The 27295-nt window shown below is 39.2% G+C and overlaps 1 protein-coding gene across 1 annotated transcript in view; it reads right to left on the reverse strand.

The window, feature by feature from the left end:
* Nucleotides 1-27295, reverse strand: part of IL31RA (interleukin 31 receptor A) — a 105495-nt gene that overhangs the window by 27112 nt on the left and 51088 nt on the right. Inside the window, exons 3-10 of the mRNA XM_056821114.1 lie at nt 26972-27056; nt 24960-25077; nt 17597-17763; nt 15271-15422; nt 8192-8348; nt 7577-7659; nt 4909-5125; nt 3619-3801 (exon numbers count right to left, since the gene is read on the reverse strand). Coding sequence (XP_056677092.1) covers nt 3619-3801; nt 4909-5125; nt 7577-7659; nt 8192-8348; nt 15271-15422; nt 17597-17763; nt 24960-25077; nt 26972-27032 — 1138 coding nt within the window. The 5' untranslated portion in view covers nt 27033-27056. The remainder of the gene's footprint in view (nt 1-3618; nt 3802-4908; nt 5126-7576; nt 7660-8191; nt 8349-15270; nt 15423-17596; nt 17764-24959; nt 25078-26971; nt 27057-27295) is intronic.

The raw sequence follows: 27295 nt of genomic DNA on the forward strand, positions 1-27295 counted from the left end.
TGCCCCAATATTCTAGAACAAGAGGTAAAAGTGGAGATTGAAAGAATTCACAGATCACTTCCCATACTTAATCCCCAACTGACAACACCAAGGAATGCTATAGCCAAATTCAAGAACTATCAGAGCAAAGAAAACATATTACAAGCTTCCAAGAAGTCATTCAGATACCATGGAACCACAGTGAGGATAGTGCAGGATCTGGCTGCATCCACACTGAAGGACCGAAAGGCATGGAATATGATATTCCGGAAAGCAAGGGAACTAGGTCTAGAACCAAGAATCAACTACCCAGAAAAACTAACTATATTCTTACAGGGGAAAGTATGGTCATTCAACAAAATAGAAGGACTCCAAGAATTTGTAAAGAAAAGACCAGATCTGAAATAATCAACAATTTCAGCAAAGTTGCAGGATACAAAATAAGCCCACATAAGTCATCAGCATTTCTATATATCTCCAACCCATTTCAGCAGCAAGAATTAGAAAGAGAAATTCCATTTAAAATCACCCTAGACAATATAAAATACTTAGGAATCTATCTGCTGATACAAACACAGGAACTATATGAACACAGCTAAAAAACAATCTCCACACAATTAAAACTAGATCTAAACAATTGGAAAAAAATTGATTGCTCATGGGTGGGATGAGCTAACATAATAAAAATGACAATCCTATCCAAATTAATTTACTTATTTAGTGCCATACCCATTGAACTACCAAAAAACTTTTTTTTTACCAAATTAGAAAAAAAATAACAAAGTTCATTTGGGAGAACAAAAGATCAAGGATATCCAGGAAAATTATGAAAAAAAAAATTCAAAGGAAGGAGGCCTTGCAGTCCCAGATCTCAAACTATACTATAAAACAGTGGTTATCAAAACAATTTGGTACTGGCTAAGAGAGAAAGGAGGATCAGTGGAATAGACTTGAAGTAAATGACCTCAGCAAGACAGTCTAGGATAAGCCCAAAGATCCCAGTTTTGGGGACCAAAACCCACTATTTGATAAAAACTGCTGGGAAAATTGGAAGACAGTGTGGGAGAGATTAGGTTTGGATCAACATCTCATACCCTACACCAAGATAAACTCAGAATGGGTGAATAACCTGAATATAAAGAAGGAAACTATAAGCAAATTAGGCGAACACAGAATAGTATACTTGTGACATCTATGGGAAAGGAAAGACTTTAAAACCATGCAAGAACTAGGAAAAAAATCACAAAATGTAAAATCAATAATTCAAATGTAATTTGATCAAATTTGAATCAAAAAATCAAAATGTAAAATCAATAATATCAAATCAAAAAGGTTTTGTACAAACAAAACTAATGCATCCAAAATCAGAAAGGAAGAAACAAATTGGGAAACAATCTTCATTACAAAAATCTCTGACAAAGGTCTAATTACTCAAATCTATAAAGAGCTAAGCCAATTGTACAAAAAAATCAAACCATTCTCCAATTGATAAATGGGCAGGGACATGAATAGGCAATTTTCAGTTAAAGAAATCAAAACTATTAATAAGTACATGAAGAAGTGTTCTAAATCTCTTATAATCAGAGAAATGCAAATCAAAACTACTCTGAGATATCACCTCACACCTAGCAGATTGGTTAACATGACAGCAAAGGTAAGTAATGAATGCTGGAGGGGATATGGCAAAGTAGGGACATTAATGCATTGCTGGTGGAGTTGTGAATTGATCCAACCATTCTGGAGGGCAATTTGGAACTATGCCCAAAGGGCTTTAAAAGACTGTCTGCCCTTTGATCTAGCCATAGCCCTGCTGGGTTTGTACCCCAAAGAGATAATAAGGAAAAAGACTTGTACAAAAATATTCATAGCTGCACTCTTTGTGGTGGCAAAAAAATTTGGAAAATGAGTGGATGCCCTTCAATTGGGGAATGGCTGAACAAATTGTGGCATCTGTTGGTGATGGAATACTATTGTGCTCAAAGGAATAATAAAGTGGAGGAATTCCATGGAGACTGGAACGACCTCCAGGAAGTGATGCAGAGTGAAAGGAGCAGAACCAGGAGAACATTGTACACAGAGGCGGATACACTGTGGTACAATCGAACGTAATGGACTTCTCCATCAGTGTCAATGCAGTGATCCTGAACAACTTGGAGGAATCTATGAGAAAGAGCACTATCCACATTCAGAGGAAACACCATGGGAGTAAAAACACCGAAGAAAAACAACTGCTTGAATACATGGGTCGAGGGGACATGGCTGGGGATGTAGACTCTAAATGAACATCCTAATGCAAACATCAACAACATGGAAATATGTTCTGATCAAGGACACATGTAATACCCAATGAAATTGAGTGTTGGCTGCAGGAAGGGTGAGTGGAGGGGAGCAAGGGAAATAATGTCATCATTGTAACCAAGGAAAAATGTTCTAAATTGACTAAATAAATTAATTCAAATGGAAAAAAAAAAGAATGATCCACTGAATCATGGATGTAGTTCTGAGGTTTCCGTTTCCTTACCCGTAAAATGGGGACAGAGGTGTCAAATTAGATCATTTCTAAGTTGTCTTCAAGTTCCAATACTTCTTAGGTGGGATAATGGCTCTTAAAAAATGACAACTAATCCTGTGATCAACAGCACAGTAACCATGGATTAGGCTGATGAATCTTTCTCCCTCCCATGCAAGATCAATGGTTTCATTGGCTTCAGTTAGGTGATCAGGTTTAGTGCAAATGTCCCATGCATCCCAGATTGGCAGCACTGTTCCCCACTAATAGTATCCTGGAAGTTGGAGGTTTTGCCCTCCCCATTGGCAGCGAGGTTGCAGAGTGGATAAAGCACTACACCCAAGGTCAAGAAGACATGGGTTCAAATCTGGTCTTAGATACTTAGATATTATGTAAACCTGGGCAAGTCACTTAACCTCTATTTGTTTGCCTCAGTTTCCTCAACTGTAAAATGAGAATAATAATAGCACCTACCTTGCAAGGTTATTTTTAGATCAAATGATATTATATTTATAGAATGCTTAGCATAGTGCCTGGTACATAGTAAGTGCTTAATAAATGCTTATTCTCTACCATTCCTCCCAATTCTGGCAGGAAGACAAGACCTCCAACTGAAAGGGAAATATAATTGGACTCAAACACTTTTCATCAGCAGATAGTACAAATGAATTCTTCCCAATTCTCTCTTGGCCTCAGACTTCAAGGAGTAAAAGCAGTAACAATGATTTTCTACAAAAAAATATTCCATGAGGGCAGAAAGAAGAAACCAGAAGCACTTGATCACCTCACTCTAGAGAGAAATTCTTAAACTTTTGCTTCCTTGTGTTTCCCCAATATCCGTTTTCCTTCTTTCTCATCTTTGTGGGTGCTGCCTTGAGTAAGGTCAGCTTGAGACAATCGCATCTAAACTCTCTTTATTCTGGACAGCTTTGAACCAGCTCAGCATTAGGCCACTTTTGGCTAGGCTGGCCCAAGCTTATAGCAGTCACAGACAGTGGCCATTGTATCAATTCAACTGAACACAATAACAGTGTTTACACTTTTTTTTGTAAAGTTGAAAACGCTTTTAGAAAATTATTCCAACCAATCATCAGCCTGCACAAAGAACAAATGAGCGAGTCTTTGATTACCTGCCCTTCCTGTCCAAGTCCTGGTCTGTGAGATATATTCCCAGGATCTCTCCAAAGTTTTGTTCTCCTCGTCTGGGTACCATTCAATTACCCATCTGTCAACTTCTGCTGCTGAGGAGTTCCATTTCAGCATCAAGCGGTCCTGGAAGTGGTGCAGCTGCATCCCCTCAATGCACTGGAGAGCTGAAACAAGAAAATTCAGACCGTGTCCACCTCCTAAAGCACCACTTGCCCAGCATCCAGTAGAGTGCCCAGAAGGATGCATTTCACAAGCCAGAAGACAGGAAGCAGCAGGGAAGGAGGAAAGCCCAAATTTAGGCAGTCAAACTATTAGTCCAAATGGGTCTTCAGCCCTCCCAGCCTCCCTTCCTTGTTCCTTCTTCATTTCCTTCAAAGGTACTGCTTGTATTCTTGATCTTGTCCTGTCTCTCCCTGTCTCCCCTCAACTTATGCTTTGTCCCTTTCCCTTAGTTGAACCAGTTCTTAGGAAAGTATCTAATGATCCATTCACACTAAAGGAGAAATGGTTTATGAGGCTTGGGATGTTGCCCTCTTGGGACAATGGGGAGATATGAAGTGTTTGGAATGAAGGTCCTTCATAGAAGCCTCTCCGCCCTACTTTAATTGAAAAATAAAGTGAAGGGGGGAGCTATGGGAGATAATAGGAATCTACACTCTGAACTGAGGTAAGGGAAATAGCAGCTGATTTCTAGCTGATTCGATCGATCCTTCCCTCCAGCTTTGGAATCCTAAGTCTCTCTCTCTCATGGAGTCATTTTCAGTATCTTCTGAAGGTGGGCACTGATCAGCTCCTTCATCGAGGCTATCATCCGGGGTTTACTATACTTAGAAATTAGCCTATTCTCATTATAACTCTGGACAGTGAGGGGGCACAATGGATACCTCAAGTCAAGAAGTCTCACCTTCCTGAGTTCAAATTTGGCCTCAGACACTTAGGAGCTGTGTGAACTTTGGCCAGTCACTTAACCTGCTTGCCTCAGTTTCCTCATATGTAAAATGATCCAGAGAAGGAAAAGGCAAACTCCTCCAGTATCTTTGCCAAGAAAACCCCAAATAAAGTCGCAAAGAGTCGGACATGACTGAAATGACTGAGTAACAAGAATAATTCTTCTTCTCCCCACACCATTCCCACCTTAATGCCCCCGAAAGCTTCTATTTCCATTTGCTTGGGGAAGAAGAGCTCCCTCTAGGCATAAGTTCCCAGTGTTGTTGCTTATTTTGGTGGTTCAAGCATTGAGGAATAATCTATTCTATTTATAGATAACATACATTTTTCATGAACAGCTGGTATTCTCAGGGTTGCTTCTGGAGAGGCACCATCTGATGTAAAGTACAAAACAGACACCAAGTAGGCACCACTTCCTAAATGGAGGTCAGACTGTCGATCAGCTGTGATGATTGTTTCTTTGGAAGAGTTCTCATTTTCCGGAAAGTACCGGATTTCGTATTCAATTGCTTTTCTTATTCTTGGATCTGCTCTTGGCTCCTGCACACAAATAATACTAAAACTACTACCAGGAATTATGCCAAATATCTTTAAAAATAATGACAAATAGATAATTTGTGAAAGAGGAGGAATGGGAATGGGGAGGGATTTATGGGACTGATTTCATAATTAATGAGTTACCCTTTGAGACTAGCACAAAAGACTGGCACATATAAGGATATGGGAATACATGCTGCTGAAGAACTGGATTGTCTTACTCTGGACTAGCCCTAAATATGACCTGTTCCTAGGCTAGCCCTGTTAGAGAAGAATCCAAGTCTAGATTGATTTACGGGCTAGCCTACATTCAGATCCACCCCAGGACAGGCACCAGAAGTCACCAAAGAGACCAGACAACTACTAACCAACTCTTGGCTCTAGGGAGATGTTGCAAGCCCCTACTTATAACTGAAGGGCTGATAAAAAAAATGGCATAAGACATGGCTTCACGGAAACCCAAGAAGATTTGTATGAATGGATGCAGAGTCAGGGGAGCAGAACCAATAGAACAAATTATACAGTAACAACATTGTAAAAAGAAACAACTTTCAAAGACTTAGGAACCCTCATCAATGGAATGACCAAGCACAACCACAAAGAACCACCAATGAAGCATACTATCTATTTCTTAATAGAGAGGTGATTAACTCGGGGTATAGAATCAGACATTTTTTAATGTGTGCAAAATGTAAATTTGTTTTGTTTAATAGTACTTATGCATTTCAAAGGTATTCTTTTTTTTAACATGTAAGGGAGGAAATTAGGGATGGAAGTGATAGAGTACTACCCCAAAAAGTAAAAATAAAGGGAAAAGACACCTTAAAACATTTAAAAGAAAATGCACAGAAGAGAATAGGAGCACGTTCAGAAGACACCACCAACAAGCAAGACAGTTTTGACATAACAGGTTGAATTTATTCTATGCTCTTAAAAATCAAGCTGTTATGTATATAATAGAAATCCACGGTTTCATCTTTTTTTTCTGTTTTACTTTGTATACAGAAATGCCTGGGTTTGTTAAGTGTAGGTTTTTTTTAAATTTGTAAACAACTAGGAGCATCTAATTAGTAGAGTAGATATAGTGCCAGAGTTGGAGTCAGGAGGACCTGGGTTCAAATCTAGCCCCAGTTACTTCCTAACTGTGTAACCCTGAGCAAGTCACTTCTCCATAATTGCCTAGCCCACTCTTCTGCCTTAGAATCAATACTAGTATGGATTTTAGGGCAGAAGGAAAGGGTTTTTTTTATTTCATTATAAACAAGCGAAGAGCTAATGAAATTCCAGCTACCTAAAGATATATGCCTTTTCCTGTCACAAATTTGAAATTCCCAACATTAGAATCTCCTTGCCATTGAGGTACTCTCTCCAGAGGATCAGATTTCCGCATTTTAAATGCACCAACGTTACTTAGAGGACTAACATATTAACACATTAGCCATGATCAATTTGTCGGACTATTGGGGTCCTACACGAATGGGAAATAAAGACCAAGAGACACTGCCCACACAGGGCTTGACCGTGGGATCCATTGGGAAACACAAAGGCCAAACCAAAGTCAAAACAAAGATGGAAACAACTATAAAAGAAGGACTCCTCTGCACTGTAGCCAGCCCGTTGCTCAGCCTTGTGTTGTTCTAAATAGGCACACATGTTGGCATACTGACCAAATTTACAAGAAACAGCTGGGCTCGTTTGATGGCTAGAGAAGTTGCCCAACACTATTGGTTGTGCCGTAACCCTACAGAGAAGAATAATAAATGCTAGTCATGGTTCAGATTTTTCACACTCATCAAAGCAGGCAACATCTTCCACCAAAAGCCAATTTTAACTCATCCCAGCAGCGTGGACGGTGTGGGAAAGTCATTAGAGTTGTCATTACTGGTCACTGTGCATGACTGACTACAAGTACTTGGCAGTGCTTTCATAGCCCCGTCACTACCCTTTCTCTCCTCCTCTCTTCTCTGATCTCATCTCCCCTCTCTTCTTCCTCTTCTCTCGTCTCCTCCCGTCTCTTCTCTCTCGTAACCTCACTAACATTTCTTACCTCCCCTTTATTCTTCTATTTCACCTCTATTCCATTTATGCTATATTTTTCTTCTCTCTTGTCTCAGGGTCTTTCTCTAGAAGAACGACTTGCTTCTCTATTATGAACTATTGCTCTCTTTGGAGAGAGAGTTGGCTGGCATTTCCAATACCCCAATGATGAACCAATTCATCTATTCCTAGACCAGTGCTTCTCAAACTGTAAGGGACAGGGAAGTTCCAAGGAGCTGGAGACCAGTCAGCCACTGAGCTCTAAAAAAAGACTTTGTGGCAGTTACATCTTGAACTCTTTGGTTAAATGGGATGAAATGACTTCCTCATGCCCTAGTTGGGCAATTATGATCTTTGGGGTATTTCAAGAACGTCTGGGCAAGGGAATAGCATGTAACAAACTTAGAGCAGTGTTACCTTGCACAACACCTGGACTATCCGCTTTCCGTCTGGTTGGGCTGGCCCAAGGACTCTCCAAAAATCCAAGCTCGAATTTGGAGCTATGGAAAATGAACCAAGTATGAGATGAATGACTCTCCCAAGCCCACCCTTGCTTTCCCAACCTATGGCCATCAAGTCAGGCAGGAGAAGGGCTCTGAAGTTGAGGAAACTGAGACCCAGGGAGGCTGTGACTTACCTTTGATAGTACAAGTAAAATTTGATTTGAACCCAGATCTTCTGACTCAAAAAAAAAGGTGCTCCTTTCATCATACCATGCTTCCATGTAAAACTGAACTTTTTTTGGCATCCAAATATAAGACTTACATCCCTACCAAATTTCATCTTTTTAAATAAGCCTCTTAAAACCTTCACACAAATGCATGTGTCTAAATCTGTATCATCTCACGTCCGTCCCTGCTAACCTAGCAACAATAAGTGTGGTCAAAGTTCCCTGAAGCCAGCACCAGAGAACCAGAGAAAGAAAATGGCATGCAGGGTCCTAGAGACATGTTCCAGAGCTGGGATTCAGAGCCTGGTCATCCTGTGTCCTTGCCTCTGAAACACATTGAAGTTAACAAAAGATGCGCTTGCCTAGTCCTTCGGTGGTCCCTATCCTCTCTTCACTCCAGATGCTCCAGAACTCCGAGCTGACCATCCGGCACTGCATGGAGACAGCATATTGCCGCAGAGCCAACAGTCCAGTGAGATTGTACGGCATTTCATATGTCATTCTTTGGCTCACCGGCTCCTAGAGAAAAAAGACAGAAACAACAGACTGGAAAAGAGCCACAGAATTGTTCTCAATAAACGTGTGACCTCTTCCTTCACCCTCCTGCCTTTCTAGAGCCAATGACAGCCTGAGGAGGCTCTTTTTGGTGCTTCCCAGCTGAGAAAAAAGCATAATAACAAACACCGTGCGTCCTGAGCGTCCTGATTAAAATTCTCTACAGACTGTATCATAATTTATAGTTATTTATTAAATTATAAAAGGAGGCCAGACAAAGGAAAAGCAGCAGCCACGCCGGCTGGGCCAGTGTGCACGTCAGTTCACAATTCCAAAGAAAGAATGATCTCCCACATCTCCGCCAATGTATGCCCTTCTTGACATCCTTTTCCCAAGCCTCTTTGACTGGAGGACTCTGACTTCAACCTGGACAAGAGGCCAGTCTTCCAGACTCCAAGGGAGACCACGAGGGCACGTGCACTCTTCTCCACAAGGCTCTGCCCATCTTATATAATTGCATCACTGCCTAAGAGGCTTCTTTACAGATAAACAAAGAACTTGTCTCTACTCTACTTCAGCAAGGGCAGGCACAAACAAGTTGGTAGCTTAAGTCTTAAAATCCAATTTTTTTCTCCTTTAAAATCTTAAGAGTGTCTTGGGATGCCAAAAAGGGTTACAGATTAATATTAACTTTCCTTGTGAGGAAAATATCTCACACACACACACACACACACACACACACTCACCACCTGACTAAGGGTCTTGGGCAGAAGTATGCTGCTGGCTTAATTCACCCATTTCTTGTGCCTCTTTATGGGCATGGGAACATAGAAGCTAGAGCTAGAAAGGACCCAGAGGGCATTTAGTCCAATGCCCTCATTTTATTTTATTTTTAATAATTTTCTCTCTCTCTTAGAATCAATACTGCTTATTGGTTCCAAGGCAGAAGAGCAGGAAAGGCTAATATGGTAGGATTAAGTGACTTCCCAGTCTCACACAGCCCGGAAGTGTCTGAGACCAGATTTGAACCCAGGACCTCCTATCTCTAGGCCTGGCTCTCAATCCACTGAGCCACCCAGCTGCACCCCCCCATCCCCCCAGTGCCCTCATTTTATTTTTTCCCATGTACTCTTTTTTTTCAGAAAATTTTATTTAATTAGTTAATTTAGAATATTTCCCCATGATTACAAGAATCATGTTCTTTCCATCCCCTCCTCCATCCCCCTCCCATAGCTGATGTACAATTCCACTGGGTTTTACATGTGTCATTGACCAAGACCTATTTCCATATTAGTAATATTTGCACTAGGGTGATCATTTAGAGTCTACATCCCCAATCATATCCCCATCGACTCATGTGATCAAGCAGCTGTTTTTCTTCTGTGTTTCTACTCCCACGGTTCTTTCTCTGGATGTAGAGAGCGTTCTTTCTCATAAGTTCTTCTCATAAGTTCTTCAGAATTGTCCTGGATCATTGCATTGCTATCACTAGCAAAGTCCATTACGTTCTCTTGTACCACAATGTATCAGTCTCTGTGCACAATGTTCTCCTGGTTCTGCTCCTCTCACTCTGCATCAATTCCTGGAGGTTGTTCCAGTTCACATGGAATCCCTCCAGTTCATCATTCCTTTCAGTGCCCTCATTTTAAAGATAAGTAAACTGAGGCCTGGAGAGGTCAAGAGTTTTTGCTCAAGGTCATAGAGGTAATAAGTAGTAGACCTGGAACTCAAATCCATAGCCCTGCCACCACGTCCACAACAAGGTTTTCTCTTGAAGCAAACGGAAAGCTTCCATCTTAGAAGGAAGGCATATGTATTGGGGCTGAAAGAGCCAGAGCCAGAGTAGAGATGGTGTGGTGGTTTGGGGATGAGGAAAGATATAAAAGCTTCATACTGCTGTGACCTGTGAGTGACTTCCTGAGTGGTCATTGTTGGTCAGAGAAACACTGAGTGGGATGAGAATGGGTTGGTGCCTTCACTGGATACCTACCATCCATCTACAGTTACTACTCAGAGAGGATTTTGCTCATTGGTTTTTCTTAAGACCAAGGTCAGTTTTGACTTTTTCTTTGTCTCCTTAGAACTTAGTTCAGTGCCTAATACATAATATGTATTTAACATATACTTATGGATTGATGTAAGTAATCTACATTAAGAATTTACTGGGGTTTTTTGTTGGCATAAATATCATTTCCTGGAAATATTGAGTAAAAAAGGTTAATAATACTTTTATATTTCTATTTATTATATTTATTATCATTTATATTTATTCTTAATATCTATATTTATTATCAGTTGAAGGTTTATAAAGAGTTTTTCTCCCACCAACCCAATGAGGTAAGAAATGCAAATATGACATTATTCCTTCTACAGAAAAGATAAAGTGACTTGATTCATGCAAGTCACATAGCCAAGGTTGGTAAGAACCAGGATTCAAACCTAGGCCTTCCTGCTCCAATTCCAGCATTCTTTGTTCATATTTTTTACATTCAGTTCATAAAAACAGAAATTAAAATAAGTTCTTGCTCCTGATGAAAGGGATTGCATTAGAGAGTGCTTGTATTAATTGACAAAAAATAAAGTAAATGGAACCACCTGTATAATTTATACAGTGACTATGATGATGTTTAGAAAAAATTTTTGAAAGATTTAAGAACTCTGGTTAATGTAATGTCCAATCACTACTCCAAAAGCCTGAGAAGTAATAGACTAGAGGTGAGAAATGAGACGCAACTTTCAGTGTTGTTAGTGTGTGAATTTGTTTTGCTGAGAAAAGGTGAAGTGTTGTTTTTAGGAGGAGGGACTACAGTGGAACAAGTAAGAGAGCTGGAGGACAGAAATGGCTACATAGTGATAGTGGTGTGGAAACAAAAGGAAAGGAGAGAGTAAGTAAGAGGAGAGAGGAAGAAAGGAAAGGAGAGGAGAGATATCCTCTTGATGAAGCATTCTTCTAAAAAGGTTTCTTCTCAAATGCCAGAGATAATTTCCTCTTAACTATCAGAACTCCTCCTGCCTAGACTAGACTAACTCTAGAGTTGGCAATCTTGCTTCCCCCCTTTTTTTTAATTTAATCATATTATTTTCTAATTCTTAATTTCCCTAAATTACCAAGTATTTATGTTTTTTCTCCCTTCCAGTCCTCCCTTCTGAAATGAACATTTAAACAGGAAAACTGAGCCCTCATAATAAATGCACATAATTAATTTTTTAATTTCCAGATTGGCCATTTCCTAAAATGTTTACCTCATTCTAAATCGTAAGTCATCTTCATTTTGGAAAGAGATAGGTGGCATACTTCATCTTTGGTCTCCTGAAGTTGTGGTTTGTCAGTGCATTCATCAGAGCTCTAGAGTTTTACAAAGTTGTTTATATAATATGGTTGTCATGAGATAAAAATAGCTCCTAGTTCTGCTCATTTCACTCTTCATCAGTTCATGGAGGTCTTCCTAGTTTTCTCTGAAGTTCTCCATTTTATCATTTCTTATGGTATGATACTATTCTATTAAATGAATATAACATACTTTGCTTAGCTATTCCTCAATATGCGGGTACCCCCTTAGTTTCCAAAGTTTTGCCACTACTTTTTGTAGTAGCAATATTTTTGGACTTAAGGATTCTTTTTCTTTGATGTCTTTAGAGTATAGACTGAGTAAGGAGATTGCTAGAGGAAAGAATATGTACAGTTTAGTGACTTTGGGGGGTCTAGTTCCAAATTGCTTTTCAGAATGGCTGGATCAGTTCAAAGCTCCATCAACAGATCATTGATGTGCCTGTTTCTCCACAACCCCTTCAACATTTGTCATTTACCTTTTTTCTGCTTTGTCATCCTGATGGGTATGGAGTTGGATTCTACAGCCTCGAAGAGTCCTTCCAGCCCTAAATCTTTTATCCTATCATCCTCTCTCAGAATGAATGGAAACCAAGTGAAGACAGCAAGTACATATCGCTTTATAAAACAGTTTGACTGAGATTTTTGATTGATTATTAATTAAAAAGGGAGAAGATAAATATAGAGGATAATAGCTTGAGGTGCTACAAAGAGCTAGTAAAGATTTTTTAACAAATGGGGAGGGGGTTGGGAATATTTATAGGTAACAGGAAAGAAACTAGTCGATAGGAATAGATTGAAAATTAGTGAGAGAAGAGATAACTAGGTGGATCTGTGGATAGAGAGTCAGGCTTGGAGATGGGAAGTGCCTCAGACACTTCCTAGCTGTGTGACCTTGGGCAGGTCACTTAATCCCCATTGCCTAGCTTTTATCACTCTTCTGCCTTGGAACCTATACTTATTATTGATTCTAAGACAGAAGGTAAGGGTTTAACAAAAAAAAATTGTGAGAAATGAAGGATGAGAGGGGGGAGAATGGTAGAGGGAGAGGGGCCAGCCTTGGCATGGAGAAAGTCCTTATCTTCATTACAGACTGAAGTGAAAGAAGAGATGTACGGAAGGCTTCTTGCAGAAGATGAGATTTAAATGGATTCTTAAAGGAAGTCAAGGAGGCCAAGAAGCAGAGAGGGGGCTGATGTCAAGGAGTATTAATGTGTAGATAAGGAGATCAAGGCAAATGGCCTCTGATTGTTTGAAAAAGTCATGGTCTTCCACTGAGAGTATATAGGAAGTGCTGTGAAAGTCTAGAAGAGAAAAGAAGTCTGGAATAACCCAGATGGTAAATAGAAAAGAGAATCAATTAGAGGGGGGAAAAATATATATATATATAGTCTATACATATCATGAGAGCTCTGTTCAGTATAGATAACCATGCCACAAATGAGCTACAAAACACATGCAGAACTAATTTTGAATACTGTGAATACTTCCTAACCAACACATAAAGTAAAGGATCTGTCAAATGCACTAGCTGTAATGCAAACTAAACCCACTGCCCACACATTTGTTCTTGTAAAATTCAAGATGGTGAATGCTTGATCACATGGGTTGATGGGGATATGACTGGGGATGTAGACTCTAAAGGATTACCCTAGTGCAATTGTCAAAAATATGGACATAGGTCTGGATCAATGACACAAGTAAAGCCCAATGGAATTGTGCACTGGCTATGGGGTGGGGGTAGGAGAACATGAACCATGGAACCATGGAAAAATATTCTAAATTAATTAATTAAATAAATTTTTTCAATACAAAAAAATAAAAAAATAAATTCAAGATGGTGGCTGTCTGCCCTGTAACTTCCATATCTCCTCTCTATTATTAACCTTTTTTTACTCAATATTTCCAGGAAATGATATTTACACCAACAAAAAATCCCAGTAAATTCTTAATGTAGATTATTTACATGGATACTATGCCCTACAAATCAATCAATCCTAAAGTATTTATTAAATATATATTATATATTGGGCACTGAGGAGACAAAGAAAAAGTCAAAACTGACCTTGGTCTTAAGAAAAACCAATGAGCAAAATCCCCTCTGAGTAGTAACTGTAGATGGATGCTAGGTATCAATGAAGGCACCAACCCATTCTCATCCCACTCAATGTTTCTCTGACCATTAATGACCACTCGGGAAGTCACTCACAGGTCACAGCAGTATGAAGCTCTCTCAACTTCCCTCTCATCTCTTAACCCTCCTCACCCCCTTTTTTAAATTTGGAGCAGACCCTTAATGCCTAGACTGTTACAGCAGCCTTCCTGCCTTGACTCTCTCCATTCCCTTCCATCCTCCATTCAGATGGCAAAGTATATGTCTCATCATGCCTCTGCCCCGCCACAAAATAAACTCTGATTAGTCCTTGTTACGTCCAAGATGAAATATAACTCATAATCATAATGACATGTAGCACTTACGAAATGTGAGGCACTGTGCTAAGTGCTTTACCATAATTATCTCCTTTCATCTCACAACAACCATGGGAGGGGCTATACATAATCCCATTTTACAGGCAAAGAAACTGAGGCAGAGGCTAAGCGATTTGCCCATGATCATCACAACCTGCCATCTTTCTAGCTTTCCAGTCTCCTTCCCCTTATTCTCCTCCACATCCTCCATAATCTAGGGACAATGACCTTCTTGCTGCTCCTCCAACCCAACAATCATCTCCAGAAAGGATGCCTTCTCGCTCATGCCTGGAAGGTTCTCTCTCCCCCTCTCAGCTTCCTGGCCTCCTTGACTTCCTTGAAGAATCCACTTAAAGCTCATCTTCTGCCAGAAGCCTTCCCTACATCTGCCCCTCCATCGCACCCTCCAAATATGGGAAGCTTCCCTCTGAGCTTACCTTCCATTTGCCCCGTATACATCGGGTATTTTTGATTATTTGCAAGTTGTCTCCTCCATTCCCATTTTAGGTCCTCAAAAGGCAGGGACTGTTTTTTGCCTCTCTAGCACTTAGCCCAGTAACTGGTACCTGGGAAATGTAAGCCCTTAACAAAGCTTATTGGTTGCAACTGCTTGTTACTGACTAACATTATTCTCATGGCTATAACTTTCATCATGACTTTTTGACCTGATACTGTTTTGCCAGAATCAAATGTTGTGGCTAAACTAATAATGCCTGAACACACTTGTTTAGGAGCTCAATATTTTCCCATTGGAAAAAGCCAAAATGAAAAATGGGGGCGGGTAGCCATTTTCTTCTTCTTTTTTAAACCCTTACCTTCCATCTTAGAATCAATGCTGGGTATTGGTTCCAAGGCAGCACAGTGGTAAGGGCTAGGCAATGGGGGTCAAGTGACTTGCCCAGGGTCACACAGCTGGGAAGTATCTGAGACCAGATTTGAACCCAGGACCTCCCATCTCTAGGCCTGGCTCTCTGCCCACTGGGTCACCTAGCTGCCCCCTGCCAGCTCTCTTCAATGTCAGAATGTCATCACTCTAGAAGTCGCTTCTTCTTATACAAAATGTCTTTTGCTTGACCACTCTGAAAGGAGTCTCATATAATATGATATATATATATGATATATCTATACCATTCTTATGATGATACTTACCCATTTAGTACTATTCACTAGCCTGTATTTCAGGCGGCATTCACATAAACCAAAAGAAGGTAACCTCTCTGGTTTTTTCCATTCTACTTGGAGCATATGTTTAACACCTGGGATTGGCTTCACAGTTTGAATCTCAGGTGGTTCTGCTTTCACTGAAAATAAGAAGAGGAACAAAAAAAGGCCATATCTATGAAAAGATGATGTGATATCAATATTAAATTGTTTATTATTTTAAATTAAATTAAATATAATTAATTTTAAAATATTAAGTCTAATATGTAAAACCCAGTGGAATTTCTCATTGGCTATCTGGAAGTGGAGTGGAAGGAGCGGAGGGAAAGAGCATGAATCATGGAACCATGGGCAAATATTCTAAATTAATTAAATAAATAAAAAATTTCAAAAATAAAATGTCAAGTCTAAAAACTGATTTAGGTCTTGAGTGTTTTAGGTCACTATTAGCTTACAAGGATGAGCAAAAGGGGCTCAGGGAAGAGAGTGGGGGAGGGCACAATGCCCACTTTCCCATAGAGCAGTCCCTGCTACTCTAAATGATGGGCGTTCCTGTCTCTTACAGAAGAAGGAAAAGAGGAGGCAAAGGCTCACTTGATACAATAATGGACCATTGTTGTACACATGCGACATGAAATCTTGGAGCTGAATAATCTCTATTTCTCTTATTATTTAGACCAGTCTTTCACATGGCTGCTAACAGTTTGCAGGTCTTTTAAGAAACATTTGTTCGGATCTCACGACCATTTATTCACTGGGAAATGTCTCCTGTGTGCTGGTTCCCTACATATGTTGGATCTCAGAGATATCTGATGCCAAGATAATCAACAGTTTTCCCTGTTGTCCATTTGCTCTGATGTTTTTACTGCGAAAGCTTTGCAACATTATAAAACAAAATTTCTCTAATGTCATCTTTGGTAAACATTTTCTCCCTTCTTTGGAGCTGTATTGGTCTGCGGTGATTGACACAGTCCCTTACTAATTTCTTTATGTTGTGACTGAATAATATTACGGTTGTATACGCATTCTGCGGTCGTTGCAGCAAGATGCTACAAAATTGGTAGTCTAATTACTGCCAGGCTGCTTTCCGGTTTTTGTCATAGCTCTTCTCAGATACAAAATTCTTCCTTGAGTAATTTACGCTGTAAAAAATGCAGGTTATTCTTATCAAAATGGATGATTTTCAAATTTCTTTAAAACTTGAAACAACTGGAGGCAGCTAGATGGCCCGATGGATTGAGAGCCAGGGGGCCAGAGATAGGGATTTCTGGGTACCAAAGTAGCCTCAGATATTTCCTAGAGTCACTGTGGGCAAGTCACTTAATCCCCACTACCTAGCCCTTACCACTTTTCTGCCTTGAAATCAATGAACTGTATTGATTCTAAGACAGAAGGTAAAAGTAAAAAAAAACTTAAAACAACTCCCTGACATAAAAGGGTAAATTCACTGACTTATAAATGAATAAAAGGAATAAGAAAAAGGAGTCTCTTCTCCTGTGCCAACTCGGATTTAATAAGACTCTGCTGGTGACAGGTAATTAGCACTTTGTACCAATATTTTTAATTGAGTTTCTTCATTAAAGGGATTCCATAATTCAGAATTTTCACTCATTTCAACTGCTGTTCTTTCTTACTACAAATTAGATCTTTTAGCCTAATGGTGCATATACAAAACTAAAATTGCCATGGATTTTTGTGTGAATGAAATAATTTGTTCCACAGTTGTGTTAGAAGTTATGGAACATATGACTTTGATAAATTTGAAAATTTCATATTTTCTCACTATTTTAAAAATGTGAGCTAACACTTAAAACACCAGAGGGAAGATTAATTTCCTTGAAGAACTGAAAAAGGCAAGAATTAATGAGAATTTTTTTTTTTTGGTCACAAGTGATACCCCTGCAGAGGATGCCGAGAAGAAGAGAGGAATGTATTTGGAAATGAAAACGATGTAAAAACACAATATTCCAAAAAAATTTCAAGAAAAAAAATTGAAAGGACAAATAGGAAATATGAAAAAAATGAAGAGACTTTTGCTGTCCTTCCTTCCCACATATTGAGGGAAGAATTCTGGTTCTAGAATGAAGAGATGGAGTCACTGAGAAGCAGAGTTTATCTTTGTTGTCAATGACCTTCCGCAAAGCTCTTGTTCCTTGACTTTGGTTGGGGTTGTGTGTTTTGTTTTATTGAGTCCGTTTTCCTGTGGTCTGTGTGATAGCAGCTGTGCATCACATCCCTAAGCTAGGAATCGATTTGCTCTACAGACATGCAAACGCTTAAAATAAAAGTTTTTATATTTCCAACTGACACTCACCTATGTTTTGCAAGGACCAATATGTTACTTCAGACTTGCTCTGCCCAAAAGCATTTTTAGCTTCCACTTGAATGGAGTAATTATCGGGATACGTCAAATTCGGGTAGCAGAAAGAGCATGACGTACGATTCTGACTTGTGCAATAGTCTATTTTTCTTCCAGATACACTTTAAACATAAACATGGTTAGACATTAATTTAATTACCTTAAAAGGTTAAAGTGATTCGGAAGTGGCCATATTAATGACAAGGGAAAAAATCATAATTATACCAATAGATCTAGAAAGAGCTTTGAACAAAATATCACACACATCCCTGCTTTTAGGAATACAAGAAAACAGAGAAACAAATGAACCTTTCATGAACATAAGAAATAATAGCTATCTCAAACCATGAACAGTTAGATGTACTGGTGGTAGAGTTATTGTCAGTAAGATGTATTAGGTGGTTTACGGTAAGAGGTGGCTGCTGAGCAAGTACACCGAGCAATACGGTAGTGAAGAATCAGACCCGCCTCCCTCCTCCCCTCCCACCAACTTCCTGTTCTTTCTCTTCCCTTGGAGTGAAGCTGGGCCTCTGACTGAGTAAGGGGACTGGAAATCTGACACTCTAAATGTGTTAGAAACAGGGTTTATTTTAAGGAAGGAGGTTGGATAGGAGAGAGGGGTTAGGGTTTCCTTAATTTAGACTAAATCTTCAATTGAATAACTAAAATTAGTCTTATAAGAGGGATGTCTAATAGCTTTGAAAGGGCCGTCAGAGTCAAACTCCAGCATCTCAGAGAAGAAATGAGTGACCAATAGGCAGAGGCGAATCCTCAGCTCTCTCTCCCAAAGGTCTCAGGAAAGCGAGTCAGCCAGAAGCAGCTTGTGTGTTCCTGTTTTTAACTGCCTTCTCTGTTCTCCCCTGGATTTTTTAAGGGTTAAAATAAAAGTCACCTAAGCCCTACGTATAGAGGGGATTGTCTGAGAAGGCAGAGACAGAACCTCCCAAACACACACAGAATCCCCTGATGGTTCACAAAATAATAATAATAAAACTAGACTACATAAGCACACAAAGGTCACGGAATGGAAAAATTAAACTCTTCCTGCATGGCCTTTCAGTCTTACAAGAGAATGGCTCTGCAACTGTCCAAGTCCTGTCTGTCGTGGGTTAGCACTTGTGCATACCACGTGCTATTTAATCCTTCAGGTTTCCTTTAAATGGAAAAAAAAATACATTTCTGGTGAGGTCATGTGGGACACATTTTCCTTTCCTTATCCAAGAGGTTGTGTGTCTAGCTCCATCTCCATGGCCCCATGCCTGATATGAAATCTTGGATAAAAATGTTCCAAATCAATGACATAAGAACAGATTTGTCAGAATCCAACCCTTCCCTGTGACCATCAGGACAACCTTTCCCCATTCCCACAGGCTTTGTGGGCCCTGGAGGGTCTGCCTGTGATCTCCAATGGCATCCACATCGCAATCATTATCATGTGTGTTTCTGTCTCGTGTAAGAATTAATGACTCACTTATTTCATGATAAACAAAATTATATTATAGATAATATATATTATAAATAAAAATAAATGAATAAATAAATATGTTCTTTCATTTTTTCACCAAAAGTTGTCCCAGATACATAAATAGGTACCTCTCTGTCACATTACTGGTTGAAGTTCCTTTAGAACTGTTGGGGTCTTGACACCAGGAGGGAGAGCCAATCCAATTGGAATTATTTGGAAATTGGATTTGGATTTGGAATATTTGGAATATTTGGAAAATCCTATTTGGAAAATAGGAATTATTTTCTATTTTATAGTCATGATAACATGGTATGTAAAATTTAAAATTAAATCTTAATAATAAAATGTTATATTTTAGGAGATTTATTAATGATCATTAGAAATCAAGGAATTAAAAGGATACAAAATAAAGACCACGTGCCCATGGCTGATTAGTCCATTTAAAATCCCCACACTTGGCTTACCACCACCACCATGCTGGCTGCAAGCCCAAGAAAGAGAGCCAAGAGGACTGCCCACTCGCTAATATCCTCTGTCTACAGGAAGTACAGAATGACAGGAAGTCAGTGAGCTCCCAGGAAATGTAGCTCTTTTTTAGGGTAACAGATTTTCAATTATACAGGTATTGCAGCAAGAATCAGGACATAAACATTTGAATCCCACTGGTGATGTCTTTTGACTTGTACATAAATTGAATTTAAGTGAGGAAGAGTTGCACAAAATCATTGGCAGCCTTGCTCTCTCTTCCAGAGTCATCAAAGTCCAGTGACAAGACAAAAGTCTAGCTGCCTGGTGATGGCTTGGGATTCACTTGAGTCTAAGAAGAGCTGAAACAATACCACCATGCTACACTTGTCAGAATCCAATACATCCACATGGCCTTCAGGACACTTTATAACTTTTTTTTTTTCCCATTCCACTCACTCAAAGTTAAAATACTGTTTTACAAGCCCTTCCCTTGGATTTCTTTGGGGAGGACTAGTTACAGCAAGAGAATGAACAGCCAGATGTTGTAGGGTCATTGAACTTCTCGGTAAGGCCAGTACAAGAAAAAGATTTTAGTTGTTTTATTTGTAAAGTATAAGGAAATAAGTAAAGAAAGTCCATCTGACCCTGTTTAGTTTCTTCTAGGATCACCACTTCTAAGAACAAGTAGAGATGTTTGCTGAAGCTACACGACACACATGTATAACCTATACTAAACTACTTAATGTCTCAGGGAGGGGAGAAGAGTGATAGGGAGAGAGAGAATTTGGAACTCAAAATTTTTAAAAACAAATGTTAAAAATATATCATTGGGGAAAAAAGAAAATACTATTCAGAAAAAAAAGAAAAATGTATGATGACTAGTTGAGGAGACATTTATACTAGTTATTGTGTCAGTATGAAGACATGTACAAAAAGATGTCCAAATGGCTCCCAAAGTATGAGTCAGGGACTCCTGGGGATCCCCAAAATACCATCAGGAGATGTGTGAGCTCAAAACAATTTTCATAATAATGCTGAAACATTTGACTTTCTAATGTAGTAATTATTGATAGATAAAATCCACTCCAACAAAAATTGGGGGGACTCTCAGTAATTTTGAAGAATGTAAAGGGTCTTGACACCAAAAAGTTTGGAAACAACTGGTCTGCACAAGTAATAATTCAATTGTGAAGGTGGCCAGAGAGAAATCCCTAGCGTCATCTGTGTGCCAGAGTGAATACTACACATGTCTAAAACACGACTATGTGTCTACTTTTATTTTTGGCAAGAATCAATTGTTCACTTACCAATTTAATTAAAAAAAAACACTTCAGCAAGTGTTAAAACTATATCTAATAGAAAACAGAAACAATCTTTTGTTTTGTTTTGTTTTCCATCAAAATCATTGCCAAAATCCCTACTGATTTAAGGAAGGGGGTGTTTCTTTTAAAATAGTTCCAAGCTAGGAAGAGTGAGATTAGGGATCTCTGTCAGAGCTCCAGAAAGTGTGGGAACCCCGGGCTTATATATCCCAGCAGGATAAGATTTCCGTTTGCCCCTTGATACAACATACTGTCTGCCAGTAAATGCATTCCGGCCATTGGCGAAGCATCAGGACCCCAGGGCTCGGAGTCCAGTTTTGACACCTACAAATTGCAGGGACATAGCCCAGGCACAAGATACATCACAGTGTCAACAGAAACCTGGGATACCACCTTCTCCAATTTAAGTCGAAACAAATGACCTGCCCCCAAGTAGCAGAAGCCAGGCTTGAACCCAGGTCTTCTGACACTCAATCTTTCATATCTCTGCTCTGAGCCTCGTTTTCTTTCTCGGTCAAGCCAGAATAATATTTACATCACAGAGAGGAAAACTGGGGGAAATATTTTCTAAATTCTAAATACTGTAGAAATGTGATATGACCAATAAAATCATTTCCAGCTAAAACATTCTATTAACAGCTTGTTTTGCCAACACAGTTGAGCAACAAGTGAATGTCAGAACTGGAACACAAAGTGCTGAGGTCTTCCCATTGCACCAAACTGCCTGAATAAAGTTATGATCACATATGTGTGGCCACTCACAGAAAAAGGAAAAAAATGAGGACCTAGCCAGGGTGATTACAAGCCAAATGTCTTTGAGTCGAAGACTTTCACATTAGTTCTAAGCTTCTTTGGAAGGGCAAGGACAGGAGGGAGACAGGAATATGCCCTTGTTGTTTAAAAAACAAACAAACAAAAATACAGGAAAGAGGCAGGAGAGCCGACATGGCCAACTGGGAAACAGCAGGACTGACCAGCAGCCCAGGAGGTCAAATCAAGTCATCATTGGGAAATCCAAGGAGAAACCAGAGTAGGTCATTTTTCCAGCAAAGGGTCACAAATTCAACCTTTAGGCATGTGACCAGTCAAAGAATTAGGGAACAGCACTGAGACCAGATAGTAGACTCTGTGGCCAGAACTCTGAGCTCGATGAGCAGTGCAGGGAGCCCATCGCCAAGACTGTGCTGGAACCAACTTGTCCAGACTCAGGACAATCAATTCTTCAATTTCCAGTTAGATAGATGGATGGGTAGATAGATATCGATATTACAGATATGGATAAAGACATCGATATTCTAGATATAGATATTATAAATATGGATAGATGTTATAGATATGGATATAGATATTAAAGATATGGGTGTAGACATAAATATTATAGACATGGATAGCGCTATTATAGATATAGATGTTATAGATATGGAGAGAGAGAGAGAGAGAGAGAGAGAGAGAGAGAGAGAGAGAGAGAGAGAGAGAGAGAGATGGTACCATGGATAGAGCATCAGGTCTAGGGTCAGGAAGACTCATCTTCCTGAGTTCAAATGTGAATTCAGACATTTACTAGTTATATGATCCTGGGAAAGTCACTTAACCCTGTTTGCCTCAGTTTCCTTATCTTTAAAATGAGCTGGGAATGGAAATGGCCAAGAAATACCCAAATAGGTTCCCAAAGACTTAATACCGTTTGCCTCAGTTTCCTCCTCTATAAAATGAGCTATTTCTTTAAATGGCAAACTAATCCAGTATCTTTGCCAAGAAAACCCCAAATAAGGTGACAAAGAGTTGGACACAACTGATAAACAACCAAACAACAGCAATCAATATATAGACAGATACGTTTGCCTCAGTTTCCTCCTCTGTAAAATGAGCTATTTCTTTAAATGGCAAACTAATCCAGTATCTTTGCCAAGAAAACCCCAAATAAGGTGACAAAGAGTTGGACACAACTGATAGCCAAACAACAGCAATCAATATATAGACAGATAGAAAGGGATCTATTTGCTATATTGCTTTGTTGACATGGCATCTTAACATTATATAAAAACAACACTATGTGCTACCGTATCAAATATCGCATCAATAAGAAATTCAAGAGGGACAGCCTGGATTGAGAGCCAAACTCAGAGATAGGAGGTCCTGGGTACAAATCTAACCACAGATACTTCCCAGTTGTATGACCCTAGGCAAGTCACTTAACCACAATGCCTTACCTTTATTGCTCTGCCTTAGAACCAATACTTAGTATCAATTCTAAAAAAGAAGATAAGGGTTCCAAAAAATTGTTGGGACTATTTTAAGAAATGTGAACACTGTGGTTTATATTTTCATAATAGTTACAGAAATTGATCTATGAAAAAGGTCAGCAGCAGTTAACACCACGGCCACTGTAAGATTTAACGAGGGGGAAAGATGAATTGTGAAGATTTAAGAAAGTGATGGAGAAAATGTTAATAACTAAACTGAAAACAATATGCATTTGTTAAGGATTTCCCAACATATCCTTCCCAGAGCTAACCATGATTTAAGCCCCCAGCTCAGAACTGAAGTTTGGGGCCTGAGGCACACTCAGCACCCAGAACCCCAAGTGTGGAGTCACACAGGACAGATAGCAGACTCATGCATGGTGGAGAGGGATGGGATGTCTCCAAAAGAGGTCAGAATTCCAGACACAACTCCCATAACTCCCAGTTAAACCTGCAACAGGGTTGCTCAGGACCATAGAAAAGAAAAAGATAAAGAACTATTATAAGACCCAGAACAGGAAAATAACTCCAAAACATCTATAAGCAAAGCTTCATAGAAAAAACATAGCCTGCTCATAAAATCTATTTGGTTCATGGAAGAAATAATATAAGAATTAAAATATGAGTCAGATTGGCATAATGAATTAAATGAAAGTGAAAGAAGAAAGTAGAAAAGAAACGGGCTACTGAAGAGAGACTCTAAAAGAGATTTAACGGCTTTGCACAAGAACTATGAAAGCTTACCCAAATAATAGACTCCTTAAAAAGTAGAATAGACCAAAGAGAAGCCAATAATTCCGTGAGACATTAAAATGAAATATTTAAAACAAAATTAAAAGATTAAAAATTAAGATATCTCATATCAAACATAATTCATCTAAAATTGATCAAAGAAGAGATAATTTCATAATCATTGGACTACCTAAAAGCCACAACAAAAAAAGAGTAGGCACACAAGCCTCCTGACCTCCAGTTCAGTGATCTTTCCATGCTTAGCATATCTCATTTCATGAAAAACTGAGCCATGGTCCAGCATTCCCATTGGACTTGGCATGGGTCACCATCTTAGTTTGATGTCCCTAAGTGAAGGTATTCCTGCCTCTCTATCCCTCCCCTCTTGGAGTGCTCATCCTCTATGAAAAGATGCCAAATATCTGCACCACCCTAGCTCCTTACCACCAGACAAGAGGCAGCATGACTTAGTAAAGGAAGTGCCACTACTGGGAAGTAACAAGACTTGTGTTCCAATTCTGCCTCTAACTCACTCACTGTGCAACCACAGGCCAGTCACTTAATTTCTCTGAGTCTAAGTTTCTGCATCCATAAAGTGGAGATAATTAGCCTGTCAGTGGTATGTTATTAAATACCAAACAACCAGGAACCTGAAAAAATGGACACACGACACAGTTTTAAGTTTAATCTGCATTATTAACATTTTCTACATTATTTTCTTACATCTAGAAAATCAACAAAACAATGAATCAAACCCCGTACTTAGTATTCTGTGATTTCTGAGACATAAAACCTGACACCCTGAAAATTTAACGATCTGCTCTTGAGAGCTGGTTCAAGCTGGCTCCAGCATCCCCCTGAAACCTGTAGTGGTGTAGTGCCTTCTAAGACTGTGGTAATATCTGATTAGGCAGCATATATGCAATGCTACTGAAATCACTATCTAATCCACCTATTCTTATCATCTGGTATCCAGAGCACCAAACAACAACAAGAAAGAAAGCATCTTACATACCAAGTGACACACTCAGGATGAATTAAGAACTTTCACTCCCTCCTCCCACCTTGCAAGCCCACCTCATACTTACTAAATTCTAGTGACATTATAGACTGTAGGATAGACTTCTTTTTCTGGTCTCCAGGTACAAGTGAAATTCTTTTGCAAATAGAAGACGCAGGAAATGTTTTTTGGTTTCTTTGGCAGATCTACAAATCACACAGAAACATTGTCACCAGAGTTCCTTTTACTGAAAACATGTAGCTTTTTTTTCCTGAATGTGATTTTTTTCCTAAAATGAATGATGCATATGCTGATGTATGGAGACTCAAAAAAAATCTCTAAAAAAGGAAGAGAGAACCAAGATTAATGGCAATTGGGAAGAAGAGAACTCTGCAAGTTTTGTTCTCACTTTGCCCTGGGGAAGTGCATTAAATTTAATTAATTAAAAAATTAAAGAATTCTTGAGGACCTTTGGCCCCTCACATGAAGAGTTTGAGGATTTATTGGGCAAGAAGGTCATTAGGAAGTTCTGGGGAGGGACAGGAAGTTGGGGGAGAGAGAGAGAGAGAGAGAGAGAGAGAGAGAGAGAGAGAGAGAGAGAGAGAGAGAGAGAGAGAGAGAGAGAGAACTAAAAAGAGAAATAACTAGAGAAGGAGAGAGACACTAAGAGAGGAGAAAGTTAAGAGAAGGAAGCAGACAGATAGATGAACTTCCAAGGTGAGAAGCCATTGTTATGACTTTGTATCTCATCATTTAGGGATGAACTGATCAGGGATGCTTTTGCACTTGTGAATTGTTCCCTTTTTTTTTGGCTTTTCTTACCTTTTTAAAGGATGAGTGGACTTGAGCCCTAGGAGAAGGGATATGTGTGTGTGTGTGTTTACATATATATATATATATATATATATATATATATATATATATATATATATATATATATATATATATATATTCTCCTAGCCTACCTTGAGACAGATGTTTTAAGAGCTGCATATGCTCTCATCAGAGGGCAACTGGATGGCATAGTGGATAAAGTGCCCACTTTGAAGTCAGAAGCACCTCAGATAGAGGCTAGCTATTGACCTGGGCAAGTCACTTAACCCTGTTGGCCTCATTTTCTTCATCTATAAAATGAACTGGAGAAGGAAATGTAAAATCACTCCAGTATCTTGGCTAATAAAACCCCCAAATGGACTCATGAAGAGTCAGATGTGACTGAAATGACTGAACAACAACAAAAATATTCTAAGATCCTCCAGAGGCAACTCTGAGTCGGATCAAAATAAACCAGAGATACGATTTAATAATATAAGATGGCACCCAGCCTATGGAAGCCCAGAACCTGGAGGACAGGGCTATAAATTGCATAAAGATTGTTAGAGCTGGAGAGGATCTTAGAGGTTATATATCTAGTCCAACCCACTCATTTTACAGATAAGAGCATTGAGACCTGATGAAATGATTTGTCCAAGGTCACGTAGTTAATAAGCAGCAGAACCTGTATCTTCTGACTTCTAGGCTGTGTTCTTTCTACTGTATCTCACATCTATCTAATTTACAAGTATGCCCACATATCTGGGCCAACATGAGAGTGCCTGTGTGTATACATGTGTATATTTTTACTCATACACCAAGTCTCCTTGGCTCCTACTCTATGGTTCTCCAGTATTACAGTAGCCAATTCTACCTCTCATATTTTATTTGAGTCAAAATCATGAAAGGCTAGAGCAATATATTTTCAATATTCTAGCCACTACCCAAGCCCACCCTCCAAATTCTGTCCATATCTCTCTTTCCCAGGTAGATACTCCCTGATACTCGCTAAAACAGAAAATTAGAGAAATGTATATTATCCCTGTAGATATGTGTCTTTCATTCAATTTCTATATATAACAGTGAGAATTATTTTCAAGGCAGAAAAAGAATGTTGCCCTTTGCCCTCTCTGCTCATTTCCACAGGCCATCTTTCACAAACCCACCCACCCTGGTAAGTGGAGGTCTGCTGAACGTACAAATGGAGTGATCATAAAATTAACACTCCATTTCAGAAGGGAATTAAGGAAAATCAAATGATTCACAAAAATGTAAATGGCGCCATACCTGCCAGGCAGAAATTACCAAATAAAAGGAACAGTGCCCAGAGCAGCATCTTCTCCATCATGACTCAGAGGGACTGACTGAAATGCTGAAAGATCACAAAGTCAGAATTAATGCATTATCTAGATTCAAAACAGAATGCTATTACTCTGATTCAATAGAATATAAGTTCCCTGAAGGCAGGAACTGTTTATCTTTGTATATGGAGTACCAAGTATAGTGCCTAACACAAAGCAAGGGTGTAATAAATGCTTATCAAATGAATTAGTCAAAGCTAAGTGGCACAGTGGATAGAGCTGTAGATAGTAGGCTTGGAATCAGGAAGAT

Source organism: Monodelphis domestica, chromosome 3 (genome assembly GCF_027887165.1).
Source record: "Monodelphis domestica isolate mMonDom1 chromosome 3, mMonDom1.pri, whole genome shotgun sequence".
NCBI lineage: Eukaryota > Metazoa > Chordata > Mammalia > Didelphimorphia > Didelphidae > Monodelphis > Monodelphis domestica.